General features: G+C 37.7%; 1 protein-coding gene across 18 annotated transcripts in view; it reads right to left on the bottom strand.

Moving 5' to 3' along the window:
- KLF12 (KLF transcription factor 12) overlaps positions 1-22,412 on the bottom strand; it is a 591,716-nt gene that overhangs the window by 35,240 nt on the left and 534,064 nt on the right. The window contains exon 9 of one of the 18 annotated variants that reach the window (XM_077855394.1): positions 22,060-22,285. The exons of 16 other annotated variants lie outside the window; for them this stretch is intronic. In XM_077855394.1, coding sequence (XP_077711520.1) covers positions 22,231-22,285 — 55 coding nt within the window. In that variant the 3' untranslated portion in view covers positions 22,060-22,230. Of the gene's footprint in view, positions 1-22,059; positions 22,286-22,412 lie in introns of those variants that run through there. One more of the 18 variants, XM_077855395.1, reaches the window with a different exon arrangement.

Genomic DNA, 22,412 nt, shown 5'->3' with positions numbered 1-22,412 from the left:
GTGTATGTTGTAACAAATCAACTCTGTGCTTGCTTATAGCATAAAAGTAGCCATAGACAATATGTAAACAAGGGAGTATGGCTCATGTTCTTTTTTTTTTTTTTTTTTTTAAAGATTTTTTTATTTATTTATTCATGATAGTCACACAGAGAGAGAAAGAGAGGCAGAGACACAGGCAGAGGGAGAAGCAGGCTCCATGCACCGGGAGCCCGATGTGGGATTCGATCCCGGGTCTCCAGGATCAGCCCCGGGCCAAAGGCAGGCGCCAAACCGCTACGCCACCCAGGGATCCCTATGGCTCATGTTCTAATAAAACTTCATTTACAAAACACTGAGTTGTATTTGAGCCCAATGGTTGATGCATGACTCTGATGAAACATGGGAGTAATCCAGTGAATATCTATCCCAGAATTTTAGAGTCTATTTCCTAAGCAATTGACATTTATATTATTTCTAATACTTCACTGTTACATTGCTCCAGTGATTTTTTTCTCAATGTTTCCTTCTATATGTGCCTTTTAAGTTTTCAATGCATCTTCTCACTTATACAAATAATAGATTCAGCAGCCAAATTTTTCTATTACCTAAGACAAAATATAAGTGGTGTTTATCGATGTGTGCCCTAAAGAGTTTTATGCAAGATCTTTATTAGTAGAATGAAAGAAAATATGGGATGGCTAAGCCACTTTTTCCAGCCTTCCTTTGTATCAATGTAGATTTGTGGTTTTCCATATAACTGACTCAGTTGTGGCAACTGGAGCCTATGGTGAAAAAGTCAAAATAGTGTGATTGGCATGCCCCATGAAAGAACAGCTTTGGTTGTTCCTGCAGGGGTATGCTCTAGCATACAGTGGGTTTCTTGTGAATAAAATTCTATGTGTGATGATAGGGCAACAGTGATTCATTTCTTGAATATCTAGTCATGAAAATAAATATGGATCTTGGCACTTGGGGACCTCAAAAATAGAAATTTCTGTGTCGTGATATGTTTGACATCTTTTAAGTCAAAAGAAAATGATATGGCTGTTTCCTTCAAATTGTAACTTAAAATCTATAATCAGAACGGTTTGTTTTGTATAGTACTTTCTACACACTAATAAGTGTAAATATAACTATGCATAATCACACACGTATATTGTTTTGCCTGTAGTTTATTTTAGCTATTTATCTTGTTATGTATTTGTGTATACAGAGAAAAGTAAAACATAAATCTGAAATTAAAACCAAGTAACTATTAGGCAAGTCTTTAGGGAACCAATGAGGTGCAGCTTCTCTACAGCCCATCAATCTTGGAACCATTTGGCAGATGGTTAAGGAAAGCAGAGGCCACAGAGTGGCAAGATACTACTTCACTGAGACTTCTGAGTTTACGTCAAAACAAAGACATGTTAGGTGGAAAGCCTTATAATGCTACAAAACTTCACATCCTGATTTGCCTCATTTTAAAGTAAAATGTTTTTTGTTTTGTTTTTTACCTCCAAATACTTTACTGTTAATTTCTAAAGTAAAATGTTTTAGGGCATTTTGAAGAACTATCCCCTAAAGGTATCTATGCAATAAAAAGAAAAATTTCTTTGAAAAAGGTATATATGACAAACAGCTTCATCTGGCAGAGCTGGCTTGGAAATTATATCCAATAGGTAATATTTCTTCCTGGCTTCCCTTTTAAAATGGCAGAGGCATCCTCAGAAGATGCTGAAGAACCTTTAGCCAGGCTGTGCCTTTCAGAACCACTTATTTGATCTCTTTGTAGAAACAAGAGATGTGGGGCTGAGGTGGACAGGGATCAAAAGAACAAAAGAACTTCAAACACAGGAAGATGAGAGGACACTCCAGTTCCACACAGGGTTGCTGCTGTGCTGGGGTCCATGCATGAGCCCATAGATGGCAGACAGTGGAGGGGGAAGACAACCAAAGGTGGGGGTTTGGCCAAACTTAGGCCATGGCAGGAAATGTGACAGGCAAGGTACTGGTGCCAGGTAGCTCTAGAGCCCAGAACACGGTGAACATTCAAGAAATGTTTGCTAATTTGAATGAGTGAATGAATGGATGGATAGATGAGTGTATTAAGTCAGGTATTCCTAATTTTTAATTTAATCAATTAACCCTCAATTGGTTAATTAACCCTTACTAGGATTCTTCTATTTCAAGTCTTCAGATAATGGTCAATTTTTCACTCTTAACTCCCATTTCCCTAAATTTCATATTTTAAATACTATACACCAAGTGGCTACTGAAAGTCAGAGTCTGGGTAACCATTAAAATAACAGGTACCTAAGTACCTCAGTTCTTTGCCCTAAATTCAAGAGGACGGCATTCTAAGGCATTCCTTATAATTAAAATTCTCGGTGGAGGGCCATTGAGATCCCTCTGAACATGTTAGTATACTGGTGAATGAAATAAAAATCTCCCCTTTGGCCCCAATAAGCATCTACTGAACAGGGGAGGGTGAAGAATGATCTTGCTCTTGTCCTGTCCCACTCTGAGGCTCACAAGCACGGGCATCTAGTAACAGAACAGCTAACATGCTTCTGGTGTTTCTATTATGCTCTTTCTATGCTTTCTGAGCCTGTACCCTCTGTTCAGAAGGCCATTCAGGTATCCCCAAATACACGCAAACTGGTTCTGTGCTTCAAAAGCTGGTTAAGATGGAAATGTGCAAAAACTATGGCTGCAGATGCCAGCATAGGATTCTTCCAATAATCCTTCATAATAAGCTTGGTGTAATGAAAATGGTAGAGGTACAACAGGTGCCAGTGCGTTCCCAGAGACTGCACTAAAGGCAATCTGCACAGTTCAAAAGAACAATAACCAAAGGCCCACTCCCTTCCCCAGAAGGGTTAGACCATTTGGATTCGTGAATGAGCGCCTGAGGGGGCCTCACAGGCACTGCGTGGTAATAATTAGATCTAGAGAGAACAAATGAGTGAATCATGACTTCAGTTGCACAACAGTCCCACTTGGAATGGCAAGTTAAATTAGAATTAAACCCAGAGAGGCTCGAAAAGTCACATCCAGGAACAGCTCTATTTAAAGAAGGCAGCGCATGGTTGCCATGAAAGAAATTAAGGGTAACTGTAATCAGCAGGTAATAAAAGGCCATTTGTCACATGTGACCTCAGTGTGATGAGATGCCCTTCACAGAAATTGAAGTTTCTATAGGTGTTTAAAAAAAAACAAAAAACAAAAAGCCAGGACATTGTCTAAGGCTGAAAAGAGAAAGAGGACACACACATCCCAAAATTTAAAACAAGAGCATAAAACAATGGAATAAAATAGAAAGTGCTTTAGCAAGTTCACACATTGAGTCTCAACAGAACTCCAAGGAGCATGGCTGTGGGTAATATGGCAGCTGACATTTACAGAAGGCTGACCATGCACCAGGCTCAGGTCTAAATAAATGCTTTAAGCTCCAAAGCAACTCTGCGAGGTTGATATTAATAGTGCCTCTCACTTAAAGATGGGGACACTGAGGCAGAGAAGGGAAAAACTACACTAGGATTTGAACCCAAATGGGTGACTCTAGAACCCAATCTTATTTATTGCTTTCTACAGACTCAGGTAGACACAGGTAGTATCAACTAGCATAGGATACAATAGGATAATGCAACAACGTAATCTGTATCATTTAAATGTTCCCTGTAGCCCAATTATAGGAAAAAAAAAACACAGCACATAAAAGCATTTTTAAACGTAGTCTGCTATAATAAGGCATAAACTTTTCTCTGGAGAATTTTAAGGTAAACTGCTTTTTAAATACTGCCAGTAGAGGTATTCGGTATAATTACTATTAACCTACCTAAGAAAATACCTTCCTAAGTTGTTGTGAAAAAAATATTTATTGCCAGGAAAATGTTTTTAGACGGCTGAGTTTGGCAGTGGTATGCAATTATGTCTCCCTTGACCACCGCAGCCACAGAACTAGTTTCTTTCCTTGCTGTTCCAGTTTATTTACAATTGTACCAAAAATGATTTGAGTTGGCTGCATGATAGAGTTACCTTAAGGGAAGAGGGGAACAGTCAGTTTTAAAAATATATTTTGTACTGTTTTCAGAAGTTTATTTTCAAATTATTTTGAATAGGGCAGAATATTACTTACTAGAATTGTGACTTAGTTTCTGCCACAGAATGCGTGTAAGAACGAACCACTTCCTTGTTAGTAAATCAAACACTACATTGGGAATGAAATATTGAGGCCATAAGCCAGAAAAGAAGTTGATGAGACTTTCAGTTAACAGGCATTACATAAATCTTGGTAATAGAGCTTCTGTTCGCTTGGACAAGCCAGACTTTTTTTTTTTTGCAGGCTTTCTCTCAGCCAGTAGATGGCTCTCAGAAGCAGCAATCTTTGTATTTATCTTCCCATATGATAACAGATTTTGTCCAGCTGCTATCAAACCACATTGGTGTCTTTTCTATGATATCAATTGGGGAAAAGCTGCTATTTAGATACCCTCACTATCGAATTCCCAGAAGCTACATCCCAAGGCAGCACAGATTCACCAGCATGAAGTTCCTCTTTGACTGCCGCCTATGATTTCCTATGGAAAACTACTTTTGATAACAGATTGAAATTGGAAGATTAGCAGTTGCCAACCCTTCCAGAAGCTGTGACTAAGGCATTATACTACTTCACGTTCAAATCTGGATTCAATAAAAATAAATCCTTTTTCACAAAATGTGTAAATCAGGAGTAATACATTTGCTAAAATATGTCAACAAGCTCCATCTTAGCATATATTCAACTAGATTTTGGCACTTTTCATATGAACAGAACATGTCCAAAATGTAGTTCTAATTATTGTTTTAGGTTTAATAAAGAAAATCTCCTACTAATTATAGATGATAAGTTTCTGAATGAGCTTTTTTGGGGGTGGGTCTGTGGACGGACTCAATATATCACAGTTTTTACTTATACATGGCAGCTGTTACTAAGTGTTCATCACTTGCTAGACCATTAAAATACTCAAAATGGTTACAGGCTTATCTTTCTAGTCTTTTTTTTTTTCTAGTCTTTTTTTGATTCACCATATTTTAGCAAATAAGTTTAAAAGCCGCAATAACAAAAGGCTTAAAGATAAAAGAGGAGAAAAAAATAGAACCATTAATGGCATTGGCTGTGATTGGTTTTATTTTCAAACTTCTGATAAATTTAGATTGCAAGGAGAGAGGAGCTTGTTTGCTAACAAAAGAGATCCATTTTCAATAAACAGTATCTATTCAAAATAGTTACTTTAGGGGAGCCGCCATATGCCTTGCAAAGACTTTACCCTCATAAAAACAATTCATGATGTAGGTTGAAACAAGTTTGGATTTCTGAATCACACTGAATTACACTGGATACTGAATGGAAGACACATAATGTACTGAAATATTCAGATGAACTTGTCACAGAATCTCTTCAGAAAACATCAGGGTTTAAATTATGTTTTACACCAGGAGTTGTAGCTGGATGGATCATTTGAATCTTATACTTACTAGGTTATTATTTTAATCTGAATTTAAGGCAGGTCCTGTCCTCCCCAGTTTGGCTGAGCTCTAGCACTCCTTATTACCTTATAAGGGCAGCACTTTACACTAATTTTACTGGTGTGGCTCTTGAGCCCATCTGATTTGGAGATCCCCTAGAAGGGTGCTAAATTAAAAAAAAAAAGTTCTAGTTATTTCATTAAAGATAAATGTTGAACTCCTCAAGAATGCAGATATGTCTTAGGCATGCCTCTCTTGAAGCTGGCATGCCAACAGAGGCTTGAAAGGGTGAAGGTAAAGAAAGGAAGGAAGGAGCTTGAGGAACACAGTCAACCCTTTGAAGAATTTACTTTAATGTGCAGACAATGGAGTCTCACCATAACACAGCCCTATGGCAGAATTTTATATAAAGAAGTTAGTTTTTCTCTATCAGAAGCATCTTATTATAAGACAGATTCACTAACAAGATAGCCCTAAGGATGTAGCCCAGGCAAGGGCAGTATATAAAACTCTGTGTTTTATTTTTTACTTTTTTTTTATTTTAAAAAGATTTTTATTTGTTTATTTGAGGGAGGGTTGGTGAGCATAAGTGGAGGTGGGGGTTGGGGGAGAGGCAGAGGGAGAAGCAGGCTCCCTGCTCAGCTCCATCCCAGGGCCCTGAGATCATGACCTGAGCCAAAGGCAGACACTTAACTGACTGAGCCACCCAGGTGCCCCTAAAATGGTTTTAAATATTAAAACATATCTAAAATGTTTCAAATACATAGTTCTAGTGAGATACTGTAATGCGACCATAAATATACTTTTGAAGTGACCACCAAAACAGGCCTCCATCTATTTTATGCTGATCATTAACCAGGCCTATGTTACACTAGAGATTTCTTTTATTAACACCGGAATTATATCAGTTAACTATCTGGTACTTAAGCTTACATAAATTATTGAAATAGTTTTTATTGCTCGTATGGGGATATATAAATAACAAGACCAAGTAGATTTTATTGGTAATGTTCCACTTGAGTTTTTGTTGGTCAAAAGAGCTGTCTGGTGCCACAAATAGGCATTTTTCCTACCATCAAATCAGCATGTGTTTGGATTTTGGAAAAGAACAAAAATCTTCCCATTTAATGGAAGGAAGTTTTTACCTGTTTTTTATTTCCTTTCCTAAAAACTTTACGTAATCTTCAAATACTCCACCGGATTAACATTGAAAAAATAAGTATATTAACGTGACCCACATTCGTATTTGAAAGACATGTGGAAGATGAGAAACAGGCTCAGGAAGCTAATGAATTACCGTGCCAAAGCCACACAGCTACAGACCAGCAGAGCTGGAACCTGATGCTTGCTTCCTGACCCCTCAAGCTAGGACTTTTCTAATCTCCAATGAGGTTATAGAAATATCTGTGTCATAATTTTTACTTAGTAGAAGGAAAATCTGGCAATACCAGTATTCTTTTTTTCCTTTAGCAAACAGACTAAAATACCTACTCTATTTTACTTTTTTGCTTTGGGTGCCAGGAAACTCAGCCACAAAAGCCTCAGATTTGGTATATTTATTTTCTACCTTAATTATACAGCTCCCAACCCCAAACTATATAGTTTTAATTTTGTACAATAATTTTTTAAACGTATGTCTCATAAATTACTTTCTGCACTAAGTGGATTTTTTTTTAAGTGGAATTTTTATGTTAAACAAGGAAAACAAAAGAGTAGCATGGACTTAGAAACACACGGGAAATTTGAACCTGGGTTTTAATATGTGGACTCCTAAATTAAAGTCTTGTGATCAATAAGCTCACATTATATCTTTAAGAAAAAAAGAAAACAAGATCCCACTTCTTGTTGCTATTCCTACAGAAAAAGCATAGACGTAATCTGAAAATCTAGATATAAATTATAACTTTTCTTAGCAATGGTATTTTAGACATTTAATCTCTTTGATTTTCAGATTCCCATATTTCAAATGTGGACCTGTCAGAACAATTCGCCGATTCTTAGCCTTGGGCTCCTATTTCCTTTTTTGGTTAATAACCTTAAGATATAATTCACATATGATAAAATTTAACCTATAAAGTGTACAATTCAGTAGCATTCATTATATTCACAATGTATGGAACTACCACCTCTGTCTAGTTCCAGAATATTCTCATCATCCTAAAAGGAAATTCCATACTCATGAATATCCCCTGCCACCACCGCCCCCTTCCCTGGTGACTACTAATCTACTTTGATCCCTATAGATTAGTCTATTCTACACATTTAGGAGAAACATAATCATATAAAATATGGCTTTTTATGTCTGACTTTTGTCCTAAATTTAACATAAAGTTTTCAAGGTTCACCCACATTGTAGCATACATCAATACTTCATTCCTTTTTTAGCTGAATAATACTCCATTGTGGAGATATATCACACTTTTATTAGTTGATGAGCTTTTCAGCTATTATGAATAGTGCTACTATGAACATTTGTACAAGTTTTTCTGTGGATATGTTTTAAATTCTCTTACATATATATCTAGTGGTGGAATTACTGTGCTAGATTATATGGTAATTCTAGGTTTAATATTTTGAGAAAATTTCAAACTGTTTTTCCAAGTGGCTACACAATTTTGTAATTTCATCGGCACTGAAAGTTGTAATATATCCTCATCCTCACCAAACGTATCTGTCTTCTTCACTTTAGCCATCCCAGTATGTGTATCTCATTGTGGTTTAGCTTTGCAATTTCCCCAAAGACTAATGATGTTGAACATCTTTTCACGTGCTCATAGACCATTTGTCGATCTTCTTTGGAGAAATGTCTATTCAAATACTTTGCTTATTTTAAAATTGTGTTGTCTTTTTATTGTTGAGTTCTAAGATTTCCACTTATTCTAGGATACAAGTCTCCTATCAAATATATGATTTGCAAATATTTTCTCCCATATCTGTGGACTGTCTTTTCACTTTCTTGATTATATCCTTAAAGCACAAAAGTTTTAAATCTTAATTAAGTCCAATTTAATATTTCTTTAGCCAATATATATTTGTTGTTATATCTAAGAAGGCTTTAACTAGCTTAAGGTCTCAAAGATTTACTCATATTTTCTTCTAATAGCTTTAGAGAGTTAGCTCTTACATTTAGATCTATGATCCATTCTGAGCTAATTTTTGTGTATGGAGTCTAATTTCATTCTCTTGCATGTTGTCTCAACATTATTTGTTGAAAATATTTTTCTTTCTTCATTGGATTGTCTTGGCACCCTTGTGAAAATCAACTGACCATAAATGTAAAGGTTTATTTCTGAACTCTCACTGTGGTTCCATTGATTTATATGTGCACACTTTAATCCTAGTACCACACTATCTAGCTTACAGCTTTGAGGTAAATTTTGAAATCGGACATTGTTAGTCTTCTAAATTTGTTCTTATTCTTAAGACTGTCTTTCCAAGATTATTTCCATATGAATTTTAAGATCATTTGTCAGTTTCTGCAAAAGAAAATGCAGTAGAATCTGGGTAGAGATTTCATTGGATTTATTTACCATTTTTTTTTGCAATGCTACCATCTTACCAACATTAAGCCTTGCAATCCATGAAATGGGACATCTTTTCATTTAAGGTTTAATTTTTTAAGAATGGTGCTTCAGAGTTTTCAGGGTTCCAAGATGTTCAGAGTTGAAGACATTCCCTTCTATTCTTAGTTTGCTGAGTATTTTTTTTTTACCATGAAAAGATGCTGGATTTGTCAAAATGCCTTTTTCTGTACCAATTGAGATAATCAGGTGATCTTGTCTCTTAGTCTATTAATATAATGCATTATATTAATTGATATTCTTATGTCAAAGCCTCATTCTTGGGTTAAATCTCACTTGGTCATGGTATACAATTATTTTTATATGTTGCTAGATTCAGTTTGCTTGTATTTTGTTGTGGGCTCTTGAGTTGATACTCATAAGGGATTTTGTTGTGTAGTTTTCTTGTGATGTCTTTATCTGAGTTTGGTGTCAGGGTAACGTTGCCCTCATCGAAGAAGTTGGGAAGTGTCCTGTGCTCCTTCTTGACTTGGGTTTCATGATATGTTTACAGTAAGAATCATTTCTTACTATGTTGACTGTTCCTATTCACTAATACTTAACCTCTCTTTGCAGCCCCAGTTTTGCTCTTAGCCTGCTTCTATGGAGCTGATGTTTCTGATATTTCTATGCTATTGGTCCTACTCTCACCTAGAACTTCTCAGATGCCATACTGTCCACCAAATGCACCATCCTGGCCTATTCCTATTCACCTAGGAAGAAGGATTAGATAAAAACTCCACAAGCTTTAAAGCATCACACAAATACTACTTTCCAATTTCACTCTTCTCCATTATTGGTAAAAGATTATCTACAGAATATTGTAAGATATTGTTGGTAGTCTCTTAGATAAACAGTGTATGGTAATGTTTTAGTAAACTTACTGTGTACTGTTAAAATATTGCAGGTGGCATGATAATGGCTTATATATTACCATACGTAAACCTAGAAGATCATCACAAAAATTACAGCAAGATAGACAGGATGGATAATGTTATTGGCATTCTTATAGCTGACAAATAGCTGAGAAAAGTAGCTTAGGATGGGTAAGTGGGAAATAATAAGAGTTTTAGTTTATACTTCTTTCTACATCACATCTTTCCCAGAGAAAGATGAAGAACCATTAATAGGTCAAGATGGCAATCAATACTCAATCTCTTGCACATATGTACTGATAATTAAATATCATTTGCACTGTTGGTATTTTTTTTACTAGGCTTCTTTATACTGAGAAAATCAGTAAGATGAGAGAGTTTAAATTAGTAATAGTTGTATAGGTATTTTTCATCTTAACAATGTTGATTCAAAAAAAAAAATAACCAACCCAATGTTGATTCAATAAAATAAAACAACAGGGGCATCTGGCTGGCTCAGTCAGAAGAGCATATGACTCTTGACTTCAGGTTTGTTAGTTCAAGCTCCATGTTGGGTGTAGAGATTACTTACATAAATACAACTTAAAAAAATAAAAAATAAAACAAATCTATTCTGTGTGTTCACCATAGCAATGCAAATGGGCATCAAAGAGTTTTATAATCTGGTGAGGTGCAGAACTTGGATATTTATCTACCTCAAGTAGTTGGAAAAGACTCAAACCTTTGTCAATTCTAGGATCTGTGGAAGTCTAGCCCTCACCCTGTAAAATATAAGTAGATTTCTGGGAGGGTTATATTTTCAGGGCCACCTTGTTCTCTAGCATTAATCCTGATGCTAGAAACCGTATCATCTTCAATTTTCTCATCAAGAACAGCCACATGAACTCATCTGACTGTTTAGTAGCCCCTTTCACTATAGATGTTGAGAGGCTCTTGGAGCTTTGGCTCTCAGTTCCTAGTTTTCTCTGTATTTGTAAAATGCCTTTGGCTACCTCTGTGCAGCTCCCAGGTCCCATCCAGCCTCAGGCAATCTTTCATCTTGCAGGCCTTCTCTCTCTCCTTCCTCTTTACCCTGGTTGCTGCTCCCACCCCCATCTCATCTTTATTCAATAGAAAAACAACCAATCCCTTCCCTTTGTGCACGCAGGGCAGCTTTCTCCTCTGAGGGAAAACCTTGTGGCTATAGTTATATACAAGTCTGTGGCTGGGAGGTGGGAGTGGGGTTTAGCTTAAGGTCCACCTCCAAGCATTTCTAAGGACACATTTTCCACACCAAGAGAGTTTTGTTCTGGAGGAACTTGGTGCCAGCTGTTAAGATAATAAAAATTTCCCCAACTTATTATGTATGCAAATCATAATTACACAAGGCATAAAAATGATATGTGATAAAGAAAGGAATAATAAAATACTTTGGGATTAAAGGGAGAGAGTCTTTAATTCTGGTTGAGATCAGGACAAGCTTAATGTAGGCTTCCAACAAGTGGGTCCTTGAAGAATACTGACAAACAGCCATGTACGTAGTAAAGAGAAAGCAGAAGAGAATAGTACAATTGGCCAGGTAGCATCAACTGTATTCCCTTATAGAGAACTGAATTTTGTAGGTCCTGGAAAAATCAGGACTTTTTTTTTTTTTTTTTTTTTAAGGAGGAAAATTCTGGCTTATGAAAGAATTTATTAGTGAGGAAGTGATTAAAGTCAAGGCCCTTATCAATTAGAAAGCATTTATTACCATGACTCAAAAGAAGTAGATTCTCCTGGAACCTAACTAGTGTTTTAAAATCTGAATCAGAGAGGACGGGCTCCAAGGCATTTCAGAAGTAGATCTGTCAGTTCTTGGTGATGGGTTAGATAATGGCAGGTGAGGGAGAGGAAGGAATGAAAGGTGGCCCCAGTGGCTTAGCCTGGGTGACCAGGATAATAGCAATGCCATTAACCAGCTGGGAGTCCACGGGAAGAGTGGCAAGATAGGAAACGCTAATGATTAAAATTAATCTACATGTAAACAATAGATTTATGTTTAAAAAACAATAGAGTGGCATTTTCTTTTCCTTTACTAGGCAAGTTATAATTTAAAAGGCTAGTAGAAACTAGGTAATAAAGAAGTATTTTCAGGGGTAACTTGAATGGATTTCATAAAAGAAAGCTTATAAAACAAATTTAATGGTAATGGAATTTCATTAAGTGCTGTCCAATCTGTAATTCTAAAGGCCAGGTGCTTTGTAGAGAAAATTAGACTAAAAAATGCATAGTTTTTGTTTATTCAGTCAATTAACATTCATTAAATTTGTTTGGGGACATCACTAAGTTTATGGTTGGCAGTTTACATACTTGATGACCTAGGTGATTGCTTTTCTGTTTGGTTTTAATTATAGGAGTTTGTTTTCCAGGACCTCAAAGAGATCCACTTAAGTAGAGGGAAGGAAGGACAAGGATGAAAGAAACATGTTTGGAAGCTCTTGCTATGGCCTTAGGCAGCTTGCTGAGTGTTTTACATATTAGAATAGTTTGAAAAGTGGATGGACTCAAAGACATGAGTTCAGAACTACCAGGGTAAGAACCTTGCTGATGAATTTTTAGCTGTGTCTTAGAAAAACTTATTAGCTTCCCTAAACTTTTTCTATAAAACAGTAAACCTATTTTGCAGGATTACCAGAAGGATTCAGGTTAGAAAAATAAAACATGGTGTACAAACAGGTGGACATTCAGGAAACAATTGAAGTTGTTGTGTTCCTTTGTACTGACCTCAGTGATAATCCCATTTCACAGATGAGGACTCTGGGACTCAGTCAAGCTAAGTAACGCACCTGATAGCACAAGGGTGAGGTGGATGCCATTTTTTTTTTTTTTTTTTTTAAGCAATTATTCTCCCAACCACCTGAAAACACTGCCTGGCAGAGGAGGTGCTCGATATGAATTTGCTGAATATTCATGAAAAGTATGTCCCATCTAGGATCCACCCCTTTCTCTAGCCTCTGAATGCTGGAGGCTCCCTAAGTTCAGTCCTCTGGCCATTTCTCTTTTCTGTTTCAACTCTTTCTGTGGGTGAGAATGTTCATTCTCACGCCTTGTGCTTGCCTTTTCACATGCCACCCATTTTCATTTCTATAGCCCCTTCTCCTTGAGCTCCAGACTCATGTATCTTTTTGACCTTCCATTTGTGTGCCAGGCAGACTTCTCTAACATAAAGCCAAACACAGGATATTCTCCCCCCAAATAGCTCCTTCTCCCGTTTTCTCTATCACAGGAAATGACCACTTATCTCCTGGTGACTCATTCTCTCTCGTCTACAATCTGTCAATAGGATCTTTTTTTTTTTTAAGATCTTATTTATTTATTTATTCATGAGAGACACAAACACACACACAGAGGCAGAGACACAGGCAGTGAGAGAAGCAGGCTCCATACAGGGAGCCCAATATGGGACCTGATCCCTGGACTCCAGGATCACGCCCTGAGCCAAAGGCAGATGCTTAACTGCTGAGCCACCCAGGAGTCCCTCAATAGGATCTATTGGCTCGACTTTTAAAATGTGTCCCAGACTTGAATACTTCTATCTTCACCATCATGCTCATCTCTTATCTGGCTTCCCGCTACAACATCTAATCAGAATCTTTCCCCTTCTGCACCTTTTCCCCTTCCCCCGCCCCAGTCTTTTTGTTTATTATGGTAAATACATGTAGCATAAAATTTACCCTTTTAATCATTTTTAAGTGTGCATTTCAGTGGCATTAAGTATATTCATATTACACAAGACATAAAGATAACAGGTGACAAAGAGAGGAGTCACAAAGGACTAGGGGAGTACTGGGAGAGGGTGTTTAATCTGGTTGAGATCAGGGAAACTTAATGTAGGATACCAACAAGTGGGTCTTGGAGAATTCGGAGAAGCAGCCATGTGAGTGGCTGAGTAAAGAGAAAGCTGAAGAGAAGACTACCAGGCCCAGGTGCCATCAATTTGGGATGTTCCCTTATGGAGAACTGCATTTTGGTCATGGAAATATCATGATTTTTGTTTTGTTTTAGAAAGGAAATTCTGGCTTATAAAAGTAGAATTTACTGGTGAGGAAGTGATTAATGTCAGCAGTGACCCACAGTGTTACCCAGGTGTGGCCTTAAGAGGTAGCAGTTCCTGCCTTCCCAAAGCCATCCTGGATATGCCACTATGAATGCATTCAAGTCAGCTGGCCTCCATTCATTCTAGATTATCACCCTTAAGCCCTATTAACTAAAGTTCTTTTTTTTTTTTAATTTTTATTTATTTTTGATAGTCACACAGAGAGAGAGAGAGAGAGAGGCAGAGACATAGGCAGAGGGAGAAGCAGGCTCCATGCACCAGGAGCCCGATATGGGATTCGATCCCGGGTCTCCAGGATCGCGCCCTGGGCCAAAGGCAGGCGCTAAACCGCTGCGCCACCCAGGGATCCCTTAACTAAAGTTCTTTACTTGCCCCAACCTTCCCCCTGGTTCCTTCATTCAAGGACCTATCTTCCAGTCATCAAAGCCTACATGAGGTAACTCATTTGTAAAGGAAATGGATGTACAATTTGAGAACTGTTTCAGATGGGTGACATTAATTAAGGATATTGTTCCAGAAAGCCCAGAGTTCCTGTGAATTATAATCTGTTCCTCCCAACACAGAGAGTTAATTATCAATATAGTAAATATTTGATTCTTCCAGCTGCCAAAATAAACTATGGTACTTTAAGGCCATTTGTCTGTCTTCAAGAGAAAATAAAATGATTCATACATTTAAAAAGTCAGTATTTTATGTTCTTCCCCATTACCTCATTATCTCATAATTCCCACACGTTTATGTAGTATCAGGTGATGTGTCTACCTGTTAAGGATCATATTGTCAAGCAGGAACATGATATATTAGCAAGCACTGGTGGTGCTTTCGTTATAGGTAGCAGCAAATTTCCACATGATATATATCATGGCTTCTGTAGAATAACACTGAGGATAGTTGTTAGATGGGCTGCTGCCATGATGGATTAATGGGGTCTGTTGTGATCAACTGTTCAAACATGCCTGACATCCTCAATGCAAGTTCAGGGTCACTCACAAAGCAGGTAAAGTAGAAAAATGAAGTACCAATGCTTTTTATGCATAAAAAGTGACCCAAACAGAAGTGCTTTCCAGTGGAAAGTTATATACTAATAAATATACTCTAGCATAAGGACACCTGGGTGGCTTAGTTGGTTAAGTGTCCGACTCTAGATCTCAGTTCAGGTCTTGATCTCAGTCATGAGTTCAAGCTCCATGTTGGGCATCACACGGGGCATGGGAGCTACTTACGCCACACACACACACACACACACACTGTATCAGTTTCTAGCTTTCATTAAAAAAAATTAGAGCAATAAAAGAAACAGTTTGATTGATTTGTAATTCTCTTTATTATATACTAACTTCTAAAAATAAACTGATGATTTAGTTAAAAAATAAATTGATGACTCACGGATTTCTGAGATTTTTTTTCCTGTTTTCCTTCCAATCAATACAATGTGTTTCTTTTTCTTTGGTCTTCTATCTAGACTACCTGAGAGCAACTTCTGAGGCCCTTCAAAAACCTGATGTATTCATAAACTTAACAAATCTCTATGGAGCTTAATGGATTCAATGTATTCATTACTGGCAATGACACAGAAGGATTGAGTATGAGTTATCAGAAAACATCTGTGAATCAGATATAAAGTTCATACTAATTACCACTTTAATTTTTCTTGTTTATTGGGTAATTAAAACATTCTTTAGTGTAGAATAGCAAGACTTTGACTTTTCCTAATTTTGTCCGTGAATATTATGCATTTGTGAAAATATATGAAACTGTCTCATTTAGCTTTATCTGAAATCCATTTTTTTTCACAGCAAGAAGATTAGTTAAAGAATATGTATCAGTGGGAACCAATTAAGCATCTTCTTGGGAAAAATTTGTGTGAATTTCTCAGAAGATGGCCAAATATACTTTGGCATTAATATAGGACCATAAACCAAAGATACCAAAATATCTGAGACTTACACTTTGGTGAATGTGAGAAATAATTATTAAAATCAAGATTACTGAATTTTCTTAAATCCACTTTACTCAGCATACACTTTTTAAATGTTCATTTTATATTCATTTCTCCATGTTTGTCTATTTGTGTGTGTGAGTATAAAAAGCAGGTAGAAAGAGATATTATCTCTGATTTTTAGAATTTATAATCTGGGTGAGTCAATGTGTATTACATTTATGAAAAAAACAACAATAACAAAAGTAATACATGGGCCAAGTGTGAAACTGGAGAGTGATTCAGACAGAATCTATGCATGAGAGGGATCTAACAAGAGAGTAAGACTACCCTGAAAGGGACGCACAGTTGACAAGCTATAAAGGGTAAAGCTCATGATAAATACATCCATGATGGTTTTCATGCAGCTTCCATTTATGATGATTACTACCTTTTTTTTTTTTAATATGTATTTATTTTAGAGAGAGAAAGAGATAGCAGGTTGAGGGGGGAGGAGTAGAAGGGCAGAGGGAGAGGGGGAGGGACGGGGGAGGGAGGGAGGGAGAGAGAGAGAGAGAGAAAGAGAGAAAGAGAATCCCAAGCAGTCTCCCCAACACAGGGCTCAATCCCATGACCCTGAGATCACAACCTGAGCTGAAATCAAGAATCAGATGCTAACTGATTGTGTCACCCAGGCACCCTGATGATTATTACTTTTTAACTCTGGATGCTGGTCATCTATTATGGAGAGGAGCAGGTCTGTAGTTAAGTGCTTGGGGCTAGAGTCAGATCACTGAGCCCCACGCATCTAATTGGGAAGCTGAGGGCAAGTATTTTGAGGCCATAATACCTCAGTTTCCCTTCTATAAAATGGGACAAATAAATGTACTTGCCTTAGAGCATTGCTGCAAGGATTAAATGAGCTAATTCATGCAAAGCATTTAAGACTGTTCCTAACCCTTGGCTAGCTTTGCTAGTTGGCTAGCCTCAATAAATCTTACCTCACTCTGTCTCTCAATTTTCGTCTGGGAATACATTAAACGTTACTGTTTACCTCAAGGGAAATTGCAAAAGTGCTCAAATAAAATTCAGTTAAAAGATGTATGTCAATATAGCCAACAATACTGTATTATAAACTTCAAAGGTGCTCAGAAACTAGACCTTAATTGTTTTCACCACAACAAAGAAATGGTAATTATGTGACATGATAGAGGTTTTAGCTAATGCTCAGATGGTAGTCGTACTGCCAATACTTAAATGTATCAAACCAACATGTTGTATATGTAAATTATCTCTCAATAAAAAATAATGAAATGTCTGTCATATAGCCCATATAGGATATAAAAGAGCATAAAGTCAATAAAATATTTGAGGAGCTTTATATCTCTAAAAGTTTGCAAGTGCTTGAGAGCAAAGGTGGGGAGAATGAACACACCATTTATGCTTCTTTTCTCATTATTGTTATCTGATGTTCTCTAGAGACACTTTGGCACCACTGTAGACTGTTAATAATTTCTGAATCATTATTACATTTACATACAGCTGATGATAAGCAATCAGAAAACATTCTAAAGTAGCTTTGCCAATGATAAAAACATTTGTAAATTTATCTGGGGTTAGCACATTCTTGGATAACTTTATTTTTTAAGCAACCTACATTTCAAATCCAAACCAGACTTTTTCCCTTGTGCAGAAACACATTATCTTCTAAGAATCATCAGAATTTGCTAAGACGCACAGGTATGTACAGTCCTGAGCTGGTATGGTGGCCTACAAGGGCCCAGCACTTGTAGAATCATTCCGTGTTGTGGGCTTCGGGACCAAGAGCCTGTGACTTGTTTGCATGCTGCTAAAGTAACAAGAAGCCTTCCCACCTTGGAGATATGCAAGGTAAACCTGCAGCAGACCTATCACAGAAGGTCACTTAGAACTGATCATGCCATGCCTCTGTTAGTTTTATTACATGAATTCAATCCCTGATTATTTCAAAGCAACTAGTTGGACTTTCTTTGCCAAATGCTCTTTTATCTCCAGAAGCAGGAATCAGGGAAAGCATTCTTGAAGCACCCTCTCTGAGTCCTGAGGGGAAAGCATTTTGTGCTCTAGCATATGTCTAAGTGTGAGAGCCTCTGTAGCATATCAGTGTGTGGGCAGATTTTAGGAAAACGCAGGAAAAACAGCAGAGCAATCTGCTCTGACAGACAGTACAACTTATGTATGAAAAGCTTCCCCAGTGCTAATGCGATTTACGCATCCGTAAGACAAGCCTAAAAATTCCAGGAGCAAAGGAAAACATAAGGCATAAAATGGGACACAGTCTCAAGTGCTAACATCTTTACATATCCCATTTTTTAGAAGTTTATAATAACTCCTTCTATCCCTATAGCATCTCTTCTCCGACAAGTGAAATTTCCTCCAAAGACGTTTTATTTGTTTGTAATGTTCCAATTCATCCTGACAATGTTTCCTTGGAAGACAGAGAAACTCGTCTGCATCTTAGAGGAGAGAAAAACCAAAGTGCGATAAGGCAGCCTGCAAGACTGGCCCCTGCCCCTGGGAGGGGGTTGAGCCATCAATGCTCCCAAGACCCGCAAAAACTCTGGGTTGGTCAGATACAACCGTGGTTTCAAAGCCCTGAAACTCTCGTTTCATTGTGGGACACGAACTTAGCTTTCAGATTTACAAAGAATAATAGTAAAGACTTCTACTGTGGTCCCCTGGATCACAGTTATTCTTATGTTTCTTAGCCCAACAACACATTCTCTCTTAACTTCATGGCAGTTGTCGTCTTAAGTCGCATACCAGGGAACTTTCAGAGCCCTGGGATGACTATTTTGAATTATTTCCTGTATGTAGGGCTAATAGAGCAAGGCTATAACTCTCCTCTTTGACCCTCAATTATAAATTTCATTTGTTTATCAATAGTTCCAGTGCTTTCCATGGCTGACTTTAAAACAAATTACGAACTTAAATTTATAGAAAGTGATTTTATACAATAAAATACCACTCTGATCTCTTGAAATATTCCATGCAAGGTTTAGTTTTAACAAACTTGTGGAAGAAGATGTCATCATGAGATTGGTCACTCATTTAGTATTTAACAAGCATTTACTGAGCACCTACTATGTGGGAGCATAGCACTAGGCTCTAGAGATCCAGTCGTGAGGGAGGCACTGTTCATCTCTGCTCTCATCTGTTCCATATCTCATGCAGTCTACCAAGTGACGAGAGACTTCACGTTCCTGCAGCCACTTACACTAACCTTTTAAAAGAGCTTGGAAAGCCTATTGAGATGGTGATAGAAGAAAAACACGATAGAAGCAAGGGCAGTGTTTATTATTTCAGATTCTTGCTACAGGCATTAGACTTGGGTAAGATTCCTGAATATTTAGGGCATTCTGTGGAACATGCACAATTTTTCACTTGGAAAAGCAGAACATTTTAAGAACTGAACCAAATCTCTGAAATTACTTGCTAGCTTTGCTCCAGTCAAATCTGAGTTCAAAAGATAGAGCATATATAGATTCTCGCCTCTACTTAGAGTATGACAAATGGTAATTTTCTGTTCCCTGAACTTTTTGGTATTCAAATCATAATAGAGAACAATAGCTAACATGTATGGAGCAACTAAATGTTTGCCAGATACTTGGTTAAATCTTTCACATGTATCATCTTATTTAGTTCTTCCAACACTCTAAGAGGGGGGCATTAGCATTCCATTTTACAAATGAGTAAAATAAAGCTTAGGCAGATTAAGTAACCTTAAAATGTGTAGGGTCCAACAGTAGATGGTGAGTAATATTAACCCTCTCAGCACTGAGGATATGGAATGGTGGAGCGTATGCTTGTGAACAACAGCTCAAGTCGTACAATCTGGTATTGCCTTTAAGGAGACATTTCAGCCAGGAGAGACGGGAGTCTGCTCTCCCTGGGAGGAACCCGATATGGCTCAGCTTCCTACTGCTCACAGGAGGGACTGTTTCTCACTGCTTTCACATTACTCTTTTATTAAGTCAGGGAGACTCACAGTTTAGTTGTGTTCTCCTCAGCACAAGGAAGTAAGTTAGCCATTAGCTCCGTCCTTCCTCTGCTCTTTTGTTCTCCTATATAAGAAAAGCCAGTACTGTTCTATTAGTTTCTTCACTTATAAATGAGAATAACCCCTAGACGGGAGGCAGGAAGGAGGGAGCATATTACATTTCCAATGGACTGAGGACACCAGCCTTTTTAGATAGCAGATTCCTCTTTCTTCAGTTCTGGTTGTACTTAATTCCAAATCTGGAGCCTAGAGTATGAGCAAGTTTGGAAGAGGCCTATTCCGCTATGAATTACAGACTGCATGCGGCAGGTGTTGTTACCGTTACTCACTCTTGCAGAATATTGGCAGAAAGGGTTTACCATGACTTCCCTCAGGATCGACTCTTTTTATGTAGAGTCCTAAATTCTGCTGTCTGATCAGTGCTATCTTCTATAAAATAGACTACGGTTTTAAGATCCTGAAAGCACCAGAGAATTTAGCTTTGCTTAAAGACTTACTATATAGTTATTTAACAATTTAAAAATTGTATTTAGAAATTAAGAGGGGGAAGAAACGTACCAGAAGGAACAATTCTTCATTTGATTAGAGTTACATGGAAACTTCTTTTGAAATGGCTTCTAGGGATCCCTGGGTGGCTCAGTGGTTTAGCGCCTGCCTTTGGCCCAGGGCGTGATACTGGAGTCCCGGGATCGAGTCCTGCGTCAGGCTCCCTGCATGGAGCCTGCTTGTCTCTCTGCCTGTGTCTCTGCCTCTCTCTCTCTATCATGAATAAATAAATATAATCTCAAAAAAAAAAGAAATGGCTTTAAAAAATCTACCAAATGACCTAGCATGTGTATCATGTCGCACATATACTGATGTGCATTTATGTGTGTTTGGAAAAAGCTGATCCTAGAAGCACATTTTAAGAATCGTTTTGGCAATAGCTTGCTTCAGAACCACCAATAATTTCATAACAATCACCTTTTTTTAAAGTCCCTCTGGGATAATGAGAAAAACCAAGGTGGTTTCTAAGACAGTCGTGGCATTCAAGAAAAGGAGAGAATTCATGACTAGAAAGTACAGAGAGTTCTTCTAATTCACTAATTCCTTGAGGCAGTAATTGTATGTCAAGTATTCCAGAGAGGAAATTGATCTATACCTTTAAAAAGGTGTTGAAAAGCAGTTTTAAGAACCCTAGTAACCTCTCAGGTTGATCTGGAGACTTTTTTCCTCTATCTATAAATATGCTTCCTTACTTCAAAAAAATCCAAATGCCAAGATCTAAGGCATCTTTGTACTGAAATAAAATAGAGCTGGTTTGTCTGCTTTTTATATTCTCCTTCCAGAAACAATAATTTAGATCTGACTTTGGACAGCAGAGGTTAGGTGATCCAGTGCTAAAGCTGTAATGAGAAGATCTAGGTGGGCCAGCTCTGTTGCACAGTGGCTTCGTTACATAGCATGAATCACTGAATCTCTATTTTGGACACTGACAAAAATGGGATCAATAATACCTGATGTTAATGCACCAAAGGTGGGCTGTGAATTTCCCATAAGACAATGGCTGAACTAGGATTTTATTTTTTAAGATTTTATTTATTTATGCATGAGAGACAGAGACAGAGGCAGAGACATAGGCAGAGGGAGAAGCAGACTCTCTATCGGGAGCCCAATGTGCGTCTCGATCCCAGATCCTGGGACCACGACTTGAGCCAAAGGCTGATGCTCAACCACTGAGCCACCCAGGTGCCCCTGAAATTGGATTTTAAAAGGATAGATATATGTCCCTTCTAGTAGGGATCTTTTTCAAGACAGGTTTTTAAGGAACACGTTTTGGGAAATCAGTGGTAGGAGTGGAGAATAGGTAGCAGGGGCCCGGGTGTTGGAGGTCTTGGAGCTTTGGTCAGCTAGAATGGGGTAGGGTGGTGGCGGTATTGGTGAACCACTCCAGAGCTGGGGTGCATGCCTGGAAGTACAATGTCAGAAAGGGAGGGAGGGCAGCAAGTACTGTCTGAGCTAGCATGACAGCAGCATGGTCATCACTTGCAAAATCTGTATCAGGATATTAAGAAACAGAACTACAGTGTGACACACAGATACAAATTACAGATACAGATACAGATACAGATATACACACGGGGTGAATGTTTGTGTATGTCCTTCTTCTTTAATATTTGAGCTCATTATTTTCTGAGTGTCACCAGTTGAGGACTTAAATTGTGGAGAAGGCTTCAGTGAGGGCTAACTCTTCAGAAATGAAGAATGCTGGTATTTATGCATCCTGGCGTTAAATCCTGAGATGATGGTTGCACCTAGAGGTACAGATCTTCCAGCTTTAGCCAGGTACATCCTCTGGACCAAGGCCTGCTAATATAATCAGTCATTTTTATGAGGACCTACAATTATAGCTATTATTTATTGATTAGAAAAACTTACTCATTTATTACTTATGAGAAGTTGCGGTTAATGCATTTGTATTCATCTTTAAAACATG

This window comes from Canis aureus, chromosome 17, assembly GCF_053574225.1.
Source record: "Canis aureus isolate CA01 chromosome 17, VMU_Caureus_v.1.0, whole genome shotgun sequence".
Lineage (NCBI taxonomy): Eukaryota > Metazoa > Chordata > Mammalia > Carnivora > Canidae > Canis > Canis aureus.
The sequence above is the reverse complement of the archived record's forward strand: the minus strand, read 5'-3'. Positions and strand labels throughout refer to the sequence as shown.